The 12,365-nt window shown below is 42.0% G+C and overlaps 1 protein-coding gene across 1 annotated transcript; it reads right to left on the bottom strand.

Moving 5' to 3' along the window:
* Positions 1 to 947: 947 nt before the first annotated feature.
* BPGM (bisphosphoglycerate mutase) lies at positions 948 to 12,047 on the bottom strand. The gene is made up of 2 exons (XM_029963500.1): positions 11,391 to 12,047; positions 948 to 4,187 (listed from the first exon to the last, which is right to left on the bottom strand). The coding sequence occupies exons 1-2, from the start codon at positions 11,989 to 11,991 to the stop codon at positions 4,009 to 4,011; spliced, it is 780 nt and encodes a 259-aa protein (XP_029819360.1). The 5' UTR covers positions 11,992 to 12,047; the 3' UTR covers positions 948 to 4,008.
* Between the last annotated feature and the right edge of the window lie 318 nt (positions 12,048 to 12,365).

Below are 12,365 nucleotides of genomic sequence, written 5' to 3'. Positions count from 1 at the left end.
AAGTGTGAATTTTGAAAGTGTGACCAGGTAGAAACAGTCTCTCCTCGGGTTGTGTAGAGAAAGTTCAAAGCAAATCCCTTGGCACAGAAGTATGGTGGACTGAAACCAAGCCAGTCTTCGGATGGTTTTCTCCCAGCACAGGAAACAGTAGACACAACTCTGGAACAATCTGAGGTGTTACAAAGGCAGAGAAAAGTACAAAAGGTGACGGGGCAAAGGGTGGAATACACCTTAAAACACCAACAGAATTTTGAATTGGCTGGCAGCCACATTAACTGCAAAGTGTTAAATATCAGTACACAAATGGCTCAGAAAGATCTGCTCCATTCCCCACTCACTCTCAACACAATCACAAGAGCAGTATTGGTTTCTTCAGTGTGCATTCATTTTGAGCCACACTGCTGTGTCTTCCCACTTCTATCTGAATATTCAACTTTTAGGATCTTCACACTGCTTCCCACTACCCCACCATCCAAGGCCTTCTGTGTGAAGGTCAGTAACAAAAGACAGCCCTCAGAAGGCTTGTAGTTCCTTGTGCTTGTCATTCGAGTTACATCTCTGCTTGGCATCAGAGCACTTTGGAAAGTGAAGGGGCTGACTTCATCTCCAGAGGCTAGAGTTTGAAATGCTTCTTATTAAAGTGAAAAGCAAGCATGGGGAACAGCAAGCATTCATTTAGATTCACTGTTCCAGAACTAAATGTTCATTATTCCCAAGCAAATGTCCCCATGCTTTGGAACAGGTATGTATTCCCTCCAGCCCAATTATTTACATGCAAACATGAGGTATGTTTGCTCTAACACTATTTTAGCCCAATTGAAGGGTGATGTGCAATCAACAACAGTTTTAGGAGTTTTGGAACCCTGAAAGTCACTTTTATTTAGTTATCAGCCCTGAAAAGGAGACAAAGGGGATGGGAGTAGAAGGAAAAAAAGACTGAAGTCAAGTTGAATTCTATTTCAGGTGAATTTATTGTGCTAGAAAGAACTTGCCAGATCCTCCCTATTTACAAAGGTTTTCAAGAGGATCTAGAACTATTACTGCTATGAACCACAAGTTAAAAATACATAAACAAACCAAATTAACCACATCCATTACGTTAACTGTAAAAACACCAGTTACCTTATAGGATTTTGAGGCATACTCAAATATGGGAAAATGCTTCCCAACCACTGATCTCTAAAGTCACCAGCAAGACTCTCATGTCTCCCTCTCATGTAGCTCTGCCTGAAGATCAGCAATCTTTATGCTACTGTTGATGGAAGTTGGTTTCTGTTCTTCAATATACACATTTTATGAATCAGGATTTTAATTAAAAGGCTATTCAGAAGGAAGCATTGCAAGGTGTTAAAATAATCTTAAGGAGAACAATGAAATCCCCTGTTGGTTCCATCTGATACTTTCGTGAGGTGTTATTGCTGCCAGATGTGCATGTAAAATTCTGTCATCGCTCCAGAGTCACAAAGTCAAACTTCCAGGGCACTGTCACTGTTCACATCTCAAGCAGCACTGTAAAAACAGCATCACCTTGAAAACATCACAATTAGTGTTCTCTTCTTACTGTCCATGACTCTTCTGAAAGGATGTTTTGATCAATTTTACCCATTCAGCTGCAAGAAGAAGTAATAATGCTCTCCAAATTTACTTGTCTACTCTACCTTTCCATTGCCCAGAAGAGAGCATGGGTTCTCTAAGACTAGGGGAAGAGAGAGCATATCTCCCAGTTCAGTTGGTTTTCATTTCCACATATATTCCAGCTGCACATCAAGTCCTGAAGAAGTTCTATGCTACAACACCACAATGCCAAAGGGATGTGGACATGGCCTGTACACTCACATCTGGATGCATGCAGTTCCCACTGACAACAGGTGGCTCTGCTAGTCTTGTTTACAAGCCTACAGGAACTTTTACTTGATACTAAACTCGACACATTATATAATGTTTGGAGAAGAACTTAATCACTTGAGTGCCAGAGGCCCTTCTCAGGGCATTCACAGGTGAATGTTGGCTGATCAACAATCTAAGTCTGTCACACTGACTTGTAAAGCATCAACTAAGATTCAGAGTTACTCTACACACAGAAAACTAAAAACCCATAAAGGAGTAAGTCAGTATCAAATAAAGTAGCAGAGAAGCTGCTAACAATATTTCAGAGAAAAAACAAACAAACAACAACAAAAAAACCCCCAAAACAAACACTGTAAAACCCTCTCTTGTACAAAGAAAGAGGAAACCTACCAGCTTTATGTTCAAAAGAGAAACATGTAACTTTGTTCCTACCGCAGGGGCTACAAAAACAAAACCAAAGAGAAGCCCAAGCATAGTTCATGCAAGAGAAACTGCCTCCTAGCAAGAAGTCTTTTATGAATTATGTGCTACACTACTCTGACCTGGCATCAGACCCAGAAAGCTTTGCTCCACGTATCAGGACGACTGTCAGAGGCACACCACACTGTCACATTGCTTTCCTCAAAACAAAAAAAAACATCCTCTAACAAAGTGAGTTTACAGAGCTGCTCACTGCAAAGCAGCAGTTACCCTAGGACTGTAAAAGTTTATACCATCATCATTTCAAGGAAATTCTCATAAACATCAATATTTGTACCTGGGCCATGCTGAGAACACATTCAGCTCTAACAGCACACACACAAATGACACCCATGCCATTATGAGAGGTCAGAATGAAGATGCTCAGGTGTTGTGACAGTGGGTCAGATATAAATTTTAGTAACAGTATCATATTTGCAAATAAGATTAAGAGCAAGTCTTCAAAAGTGGAATTACCCTGATGCTCGTGTACACAAAGAGAACATCAGAGTGCCATACATGCTACACAACATCCAACCACAGTGTGAACTGGTCAAAATCAGTGCCTAACAACAGCAAGGCCACACTGAGCAGGAATCAAACTATGATTGTGAGGAGAGGTTTATTGGAGAACACTTTCAGGCTTGGCAGAATATCCTTCCCTACCAGCACAATGGCTGAATGAGCTGCACCCAGTAACACTTCTTACCTGCCTCATACATCTCTTCCAGCCCTTCAGAGAATTCGATACAGATAATGCCACAGTAATATTACTGTAGAACATATTTATCAGGATATCTTTGCAGCTCAGGAAAGCTTGGGGGGGAGGAGTTCCTATTTTTTAGTTTTATTAAGTTAAATGTTACAGAAGTGTTTCAAAGGTATTCAGGTCCCTGAGAGCTCCATTATAATTTAAACACTAAGCAGGAAACCTCTGTGCTTCTTTTGTGTACTTAAGTCTGAGTTAGATGCTATTACTGTAAGCCAGCAAAACGCAGTCATGCTAGGCTTTGCAAAGGTGGTGGAGGAAAAAGAATTCCATCTACATTCCTTTGAAAAAACGGAATATAGTGTAACAAAAGACAACTAGGATAACTAACAGTCAGAACATCTTTACAAAATTCTCTGGATCGTGAACTGGCCATGGAAGATTCAAAATAACAAAGGCAGAGAGTTGTCCAACTGGAAGTGTTCGGAAAGACGGAGGGAAATCCATTCACAACAAATTGTCATTGCCACTGACACAGAAGAATCACAGTTGATAACAGAGTTATCTGGAGCCACTTTGTCAGTGAGAAAGTTTTAGCACCTGTAACAACCTGGACTTAATTAGTCCAGTAAGCTGGTGCTTTTCTCCTTAACAGATTAGGACTGACTGTTGGTAGACAACACTAACACATCCCTTTTTTTCTGTACTGGGCCATCCTCAGTCCAAGATCTGGGGCAGACTGCTTTACAAGTTTCCATTACCTGAATCATCTCTTCATTTCTTTTTTCCAGTACTGATAACCTCATGCTGTGATCTAAAGTCCAGTTTTTGAAAAGGCAAAGGGTTAAGCTATCAACCTGAGACTCAACAATTGTCCCTTCCAATTATTTAGTGCCTGAAATTGAGACATTCACACAGTACAACCTAGCAGTCATACATACATTGTCACTTCCTACCACACTTTGAACACAGTTTCATTAGTCAGTGACATTTTACTTCTCAACAGATTTTACTTTCCCTTGATCTTCCACTTTTTTGATGGCAGCTTGGATAGCTTCTTGATCACCCAGAAACTGGTGAGGGCCCAGAGGGTGCAAATTCTCATCAAGTTCAAGAAGTATGGGCACACCAGTGGGGAGAGTAACATTGATGATGTCCTCATCGGAGATGCCTGCCAAAGGAAAAACACAGAGTTACACCCACAGCTTCCTAATTGCCTATTGCCTTATTTCTGAGATTATCTAATCTCAAAACAGTCAAGGACACACATTCCAGACTCCATCAACACCATCAGCTACTCAACTGTCAATTCCCAGCTAGGCCATAGATTGGTTTGTGCTTTAGGAATAGGTAAAGGAGAGAATTCTCATGGAGGTGACGAGAGTTTCTTCATTTTTTCAGCCTACACATGTGAAAAGAACAAAAAGAGATTGCCCTGGAGACTATACTGTTCCTTTAACACAGCACATGGAGGACAATAGGTTCTCCTCCACAGTATCCCAACTCATGCATCACAAAGGATGATTAGAGTCCACAAGTGCTACTCCAACATGAAACAACCCCTGCTAAACAACCAGTACACACAGCCTCTTTAAAAAGGCAGAATACCAAGGTTAATTTTTCCCTTCAATTTTGTATGTGAAGCTTCTCACACAAGCTGTCTTAAAAGACAGTATTTAATTCTTCTACTATCAGGATCACTCAGATCTGATTTCTCATAAGCAAGTTTACAGCAGTGTCAACAGTACTCCTGTCAGAATTACTACATACAGGATATTCATTTGCACTTTCAAATGAGGGAATGGGGAAGAAAAAGGAGGGAAGAAGTCAACTTTACAGCTTAGAGCATTTTCCACTTCGCTAAAGGAATGTGTACCTGGAGAGAAATTTGATTTTATTCAGATGTGCTTAATTAAAATATTCTGAAGGCTCTGACCTCAATGAAATGGCTGGTTATTTTTACATCAAACACACAAGTCTCCAGAGCCTCCAAGTGAATTTTGAGACCAAACATCCTAATGAAGTTTTCACACAAGGTCTAAATAGTCCCATTAAGAAGCAGCGACTGCAAAGACATTCTCTCAGAAAATCAGGCAAAAGAAAGCTAGTGTCACTGGGAATGTCAATAATTTCTTTTTTCCTCCCCTTTTTAGAAGTACTGAGGTCACAGCAGCAGCCTGCTGTTGTAAAGCAGGACAGCTTTGAGCAACCCACACTTAGAAAATGCACACAATCAAGCTTCTAAGGTGATGACACCATACAAACTAGACCAAGGTGCACCAAGAAAACATCCTCTCAAGCAGCTGACAAAACAGATGGTTCTCAGAATACAGGGGTGCAAATTTACCAATGATTTTCACATTAAGCAGAAAAGCAGAGCCAGCACATTAACAGGAAAACCCATACCAGTGAAGCCACTCAGCCACAGTAGGGTGACAACAGGTCAGAAAAAACAGAGCTAACCATGAGGTAGAAAGACTACACAAGCATGCAACTTTTGCAGTGACCTACTCTTGCTTAGATTAGCCCAAGCACTTAGGTTAGCCCTGAGTTTCAAAAGGCACGGAGCACCAGAAACAAACCCTTTCAAGAAACTTACACTTTGTTACAATATTGAATATCAGCCCTTTAAAAAAAAAATTCACACTGTGACAGTTTAAGCAATCCTTGCACACAAGGGATACTCAGCTGTTGTAGGCCAAAGAATCAGACCTACAGCAAAGAACTCAAGGAGTATCTAAAATTTTAAACCAGCACAGAAATCAATGGAAAAAAAACCTGAGTCTGCTTACCAGGCATAAGCACAGTTCTCAAAGACTTTGGTTTGCAAAACAAGCAGTCAAGCTGCCTGAGCTCTTATTTCAAGGATTCTTAAACATCAGATTTTAACAACATACATGTCACCATGTATCCACAGAGAATCTGTGCCTAGGAAGTGTTCTGCCCACCTCTCAGATTCAGTCTCCCAGACTAAACCATTCATATATACACAAAGCAGATGAAGTCACACAGGATAGTTAAGGCAAACCATATAATGTGGTCACAACCCATGATATTTAAAAGGTTTTTCCTCTGGAGTGGAATAAACAGAACTAGCTGTAGCTACACAGATTCAGAAACGCATTTTACTGTTTTTAACAGAACACAAAGTGACCACAAATGTCAACTAGTATTGATTTACAAAGCAAAATGGTGCAGTCTAGGATAAACATGCTGCAACAAGCACGGTGGCTTTCTCCTCAGGATTTCTCCTCCTACAGAAGTGTTGCCTCACAGCCAGAAGCATGGAAATGCAAGCTCAAGTCAGAAGAAAATTCTACAGAAACAACAGTGTCCTGTGGCTTTATCTCAGCACTGGTAGAGCATCTGTGAAGTATTTCTGTTCCTCAGGAAGCAAGAAGCTGAGCAGGATTGTCACACAAACTCTTCGGTTGCAGGGAGAGTTCATCAGAACACTTCCGCAGGCCAGGAGGCCAGGGAAGGGTTTACACCTCACACTCCAGCCACTGTAACTGGATATCTCTATCCAGTAACTGCTATCCAGTTACTTCACATGCTGTAACTCAAACCAGCTGACCTTTTCTTGCACTTCATCTGAGCTGGCCTGTGTCACAACCTGTCGTACCTCACAGGGAAGAAGGGTGAAATCAGAGCAAGGTCTCAACTGCTGACTACAAGGTGCAATGGGAAGTAAGATCACAGAAGAATCAACACTCTTCCCTCCCCACTTTAATCCCAAAGCCTGGGTCTCAGCACTGCTGAAGTGTTGCTGGAAGCAGTCTTTACCCAAGAAGGTTTAAAACCCAGGTCCTACCTACTTACAGACATGAGAACCCACAGGCATTACTGAAATACTTGGGATGACTTCCTCAGGACCCCAGACAAAATGCTGACTGAGCAACTACGTTCCTCAAGTAGACATTTCCCATGTTCTCTCACGATCACATCTTAAACACTGTCCCTTAACACCAGCTGTACAGCAGGAAGCAGTTCAGTACATGAACATTGTAGTAATTTGGTACAACAATCACTACAAAAAAGACCTTTGAAAAATCACATTCAGAATTCTTTCCCAGCTCACTTACACTCCATTTAACTGAACTGTGGGTGATCAAACCCACAGAGACCAGAAATATCTCAGCACAAGTTTAAGAATTCACCTTTATGGTGAATTCACTTCGTGGTGGCCCATGAAGTGCTTTGAAATATTCATAAACTGGAAAGTCCTACAGAGACAAACCCCACTGATTTTGAGCACCTGCAGCCAGCTTCTGCAAAGGCTGGTTCAGCTTCTCCTTCCCTCTCACCTGCTCTTACCAAGTTCCTTCCTTCTATTCTTCTGGCTGGAGCAACACAAAAACCAGAACAGCTACTGAGAATAACTACACCCCTCTTCCCCTGCACGCCAACTACACTTGAAGCCAGATGATGCATCCAATAAGACACACAAGACCATATGCATAAATTCAGCCACAATGGACTTGCTCAAGAACTGGTGCTTTGTAGGTGAGATCCAAATCAGGTCAAAGCATCCTTCCCACATGCTTAATGAAAATACTGAAGCTTTAACTAGTAAGTTAAATATTCAGAGCCAATTTCTGTCCTCCCTGTAGGCTAAGGAGGACCTAACTTCAACAGGGAAGAGGAGGGAAGTAAGCAGTGTTAGAATCTGGCTTTTGGTCTTTACAGAATGTTAGCTTGTTGTGCAGGTTTTAAGGAAAGAAAGAAAATGGAGGGCTACAACCATGGCTGCAGCATATCATGCCTGTTTGTTTCATCCTTATGTCTGCCAAGTCTGTATTAGGTTTGCATGACAATGTTTTGGTAGTAGGGGGGCTACAGTAGGGCACCAAAAAGAATTATGGGGGGTTGACCCACAGAGCTGCTCTATCACTCTCCTCCCCAGCATGATGGGAGGGGAAAAGAAATAGGAAAAAAAACTTGTGGGTCAAGAGAAAGGCAGTTTACTAAAGCACAAGCAAAGGCCAAGCACAGAAGTGAAGAAAAACAAAGGATTTATTCCCTACTTCCCATCAGCAGGTGATGTCCAATCTATTCCCACTAATTAGGGCTTCAGTCTGCACAGCAGTTGCTCCAGTGCCATTACAAATGTCTCTCTTCCTTTTTCTTAGCTTTTACTGCTGAGCACATCCTATGGTTAGGAATACCCAAAGTTCAGATTGGGTCAGCTCTCCTGGCTACATCCCCTCCCAAAAACTTGCCCAGCCCCAGCCTACTGAGGGACAATGTTGGAGAGACAGCCTTGATGCTCTGGGAGCACTGCTCAGCAGTGGCCAAAATACAGGCCAAGTTAACTTGCAATAAGGCTCAACAAGCTCACAAGAAATAAGCAGCAGAAGGACACAGCAAAGACTGGGGTGAATGACAGGGAGAGCAAGACAATCTCATTTCAACAGCACTGAACTGTTAGATCTCAAGCTGTTTTCTGTAACTGCACTCAGACACCACAGGCACATAAGTAGTATTTCCTTAAGAAGGTCAAGCAGCAGTAATCTTGTTAAGAAGCCCTCAACATACAATCCACACCAGGTCACACCATGTGTAGCTCCAGCATGTAAACTACTAGAATACTGTGACTGCACAAGTATCACACTTAGAGTAGTGCAAGAAAGTAAAACCCTGAGGGCACTGCTCTCCCTGCTCATAGGCTGGCAAAACCAGCATGAGGCCTTCACAGTCACCACATTCTACCAGCAAGCCCAGTTCCAGAGATCTGTCCCAGCTCTGTGACAGCCAGTCAAGCCCAGTGATTGCAACATCTGCATCTTCAAGAGACCAGGTAACTCTTCTCCTCTGTTTTTAACCCTGAGCATGACAAGGCTCAGTGACCACCACACCATATCTAAGAGATGACAACCTTTCAACAGGTTGGAAACTCAACAATCAGGCCTTCCACAGGACCATGTCTTGAAGTACTTGGGACCAGTCCTCAGGGTCAAATGGTTGGGAGGAAAGAAAGAAGCTGAGACAGCTCACTAATCCATCTGCAAATCACCTGATAAATCAGTCCATTGGACTTGGTCTCCCAATTAGTACTTCAATACAAACAGGGCAAGGTGGTCAAAAGTATTACACTAATGTCTTCACAATGGGACACTGCTAAAAGGTTTCCAATCTGAAACACAAGTTATTAGATAAAGAGAAAACTTCCTCCATCAAAGAATTGAGCAAATCAGCTGTAAATATATCCTGTGCATCTAGGATGAGTATTTAGCATGGCAAATCCTACAGGCATTTCATACACCTTAATGATGTCCCCTCCTCTGTGCACTGAGAAAACAAGACCAAAATCCAAACCCATTGTTAGCACAACACTCTGTTCTGATGATTGCATGCAAGCAGAACTACATTTCCAGCTCTTCATCAGTTTTGGAGAATCACGGGCCTGTTCCAAAAAAGACACCTCCTTGAAATAACAACTTCAAGGATACTCTGAAGTCTTTTAGAAAAAATAAAATAAAATGCAGAGTGAAACACTTAGAATTGTTTCATCAGACCAAACTGAATGAAAACATTCATATTTACTGCCATTTAATCTTGGAAGATGTAGCTTAGAAACTTAAAGTTAACTCTATGACTAAGCCATTCAAGTAGTCATGTAGCCTTGAAGGATTGCTGCTTGAGGCATTTGGAGCCCAGTTTTCAAAATGCCAAAAAAAAAAAAAGAGGAAAAAAAATGGTTCCAACTAAGCTAGAGAGGCTTAGAAAATTCCACTGAAGTACAGGATACACTAAGCTTATCAAAAAAATTCACAAAAACAAAGTCCATCTCACATTGGGTGCTATAAATACACTAGACTGCAAAATTTCAAGCAGTCTTGAATCAGGTCCAACTCCAGCAAGACTCCAAAGCAACTCACAACCTTTCAGGAGGCAAAGGGAGAGCAAGCCAGCAATGCAGAGAAGGAACTCTCAGACCCAGCTAAGGAGCTCTTAAATAAAAAATAAAATTAAAAAAAATAATAATAATTAAAAAATAAGCAGGTTGAAATAACAGAGGTCTCTGTTCATGCTACCCTTCAGGCCAGTTCTTCAGCAATCCAATCTCCACTACATAAACAGCAGGAGAGCCAGCAGGTATGTGGCAATTGCTTCTGTGGGGCAGCTGATGGACAGTCCTTAGTCAACAAAAGAAGATCCTCTGCCAAGGATTCCATCTTCCAGTTTAGGATGACCTGGAAGCCATGAGATGAAAGAGGAAGGAGGGGGGAAGAATCTAACAATGCAAAGGATGTGATTTATCTTTAAGTCAAGTCCCAGATAAGTCCTTTCCAAGCCCAGCTCTGGGATCTTCAGCACAAGAAAGACATGGATCCGCTGGAGCAGGACCAGAGGTGGGCCACAAGGATGATCAGAGGCATGAAGCACATCTCCTGTGTGGAAAGGCTGAGAGACTTGGGGTTGTTAAGCTTGAAGAAGAGAAGGTTCCCAAGGCTGTCTAAGAAAGATGGGTACAGACTTTATAGCAGGGCCTGTTGCAATAGGACAAGGGGTAACAATTTTAAAATAAAAGGGGGTAGATTCAGACTAGATATAAGGAAGAAAAATTTTATGATGAGTCTGGTAAAACACTGGAACATGTTCACCAGAGAGGTAGTAGATGCTCCATCCCTGTGGAAACATTCAAGCCCAATTTGGACAGGGCTCTGACCAACCTGATCTAGTCAAAGATGTCCCTGCTTATTGCAAGGAGGTTGAAGCAGATGGCCTTTAATGGTATCTCCCAATGCAAACATAAATAAGCAACCTTACACTAAGCTACCAACTTGGCTGTTTACCAGAATGCATTTTCTATATTGGGAAAAAACACAGTATTTTCTTAAGCTTTAGCAAGTACCTACTCTCTGCAGAACTCTCTGGCACACAGCTCATAAGTAAAAAATTATGAGGAATGAAGCCTCAAAAGTGACCCACCACAGTAATACTAAAGAACATCTTCCACAACCCAAGTCGAGCACTTTTATTCTACTGTGTTACAGCAATGCTTGTTTAATGAACAGATGATGATTTCAAACCTGACAAAACAGCTGAATAAATCCAAAATTAATTGAGCCTGAAGAGTTTTTGTCTACCTGGACCAACCACAAAATTCGTTTGAATACAGTAGTTTTAAATGAACAATGAGAAACAAGAAGAAAGCACCTGGCCCTTTTCTTAAATACATTAACCTAACTAACTCTCTCCGCTTCCACATGCCTCAGTTTGACTCCTGATCAACTTTTTATTTTCTCCTTGGAGATTAGAAACATTACATCCTGGCCCAGATAAGTAACATACATTACAGAACAAGATAAAAAACTCCAAGCCATTGAGTAAGGAGGAGAGAGGAAGACCAAAAAAAAAAAACCCTTACCTTCAATATGTTTCAGCAATGCCCTGCTGGTGTTACCATGAGCAGAGATCAGAATCATTTTGCCACTTTTTAGTTCTGGCACAATCTTTTCATTCCAATAGGGAAGCAGTCTGTCAAGCACATCTTTGAGACTTTCAGCTTTCGGGAGACTTTCCTGAGAGACATCACTGCACTTATAGCGGCGATCGTTGTATATCTCCTCGTAGTAAGGGTGAGATTCGGATATGGGAGGCGGGGTGACATCGTAGCTTCTCCTCCATATCTTCACTTGCTCCTCCCCGTGATTCAGAGCCATTTCTGCTCTGTTGAGCCCGATCAGGGCACCATAGTGACGCTCGTTCAGCCGCCAGGAGCTCTGAATGGGGACCCACTCCTGGCCCATCTCTTGCAGGATCAGCCATGCAGTCTGGATGGAGCGGCTCAGCACAGAGGTGAAGACAAGGTCAAACTCAAAGCCCAGCGCTTTAAGGTGTTTGCCACAGTTCTGAGCTTCCTTTATCCCATCACTGCTCAGCTTCTGGTCCACCCAGCTGCAGAAGCGATTTTCCTTGGCCCAGGCTCCTTCCCCATGTCTTAAGAGAACAAGCCTATACTTAGACATTTTGATTGCAGCTTAGCACAGCTGGCAACTTGATCTGGCATCTAATAACGATGCATCTGGACAAAAACATGAGATAGATACATCAAACATCCCACAGATAGTGCACAATATGTCAGCAAAAAGTAAACAACTATCAGAATCAGAACAACCAAAGAAACAAGTGTCTGCTGAGTATGTTTTTACGTCTGAGGTCTCCTGGTTTTGAATTCCTCCCACTCTCGTGTAGTAAGAGAAGCACCATCCTCCACCCAGCTTGTTGCAACTAGCCCACTTAACCAACTAATTAAGAGCAGATTTGTACAAGCTGTTCCAGTCTACAGGTTTCCCTCAAGTGCTTTAACAGAGCCTGACTCAGTATCACAGGCTCCCAGAGA

This window comes from Manacus vitellinus, unplaced genomic scaffold (genome assembly GCF_001715985.3).
Source record: "Manacus vitellinus isolate BGI_N305 unplaced genomic scaffold, ASM171598v3 scaffold_5_pilon, whole genome shotgun sequence".
In the NCBI taxonomy this organism is placed as follows: Eukaryota; Metazoa; Chordata; class Aves; order Passeriformes; family Pipridae; genus Manacus; species Manacus vitellinus.
Note: the sequence above shows the minus strand (reverse complement) of the source record. Positions and strands in the feature narration are given on the sequence as shown.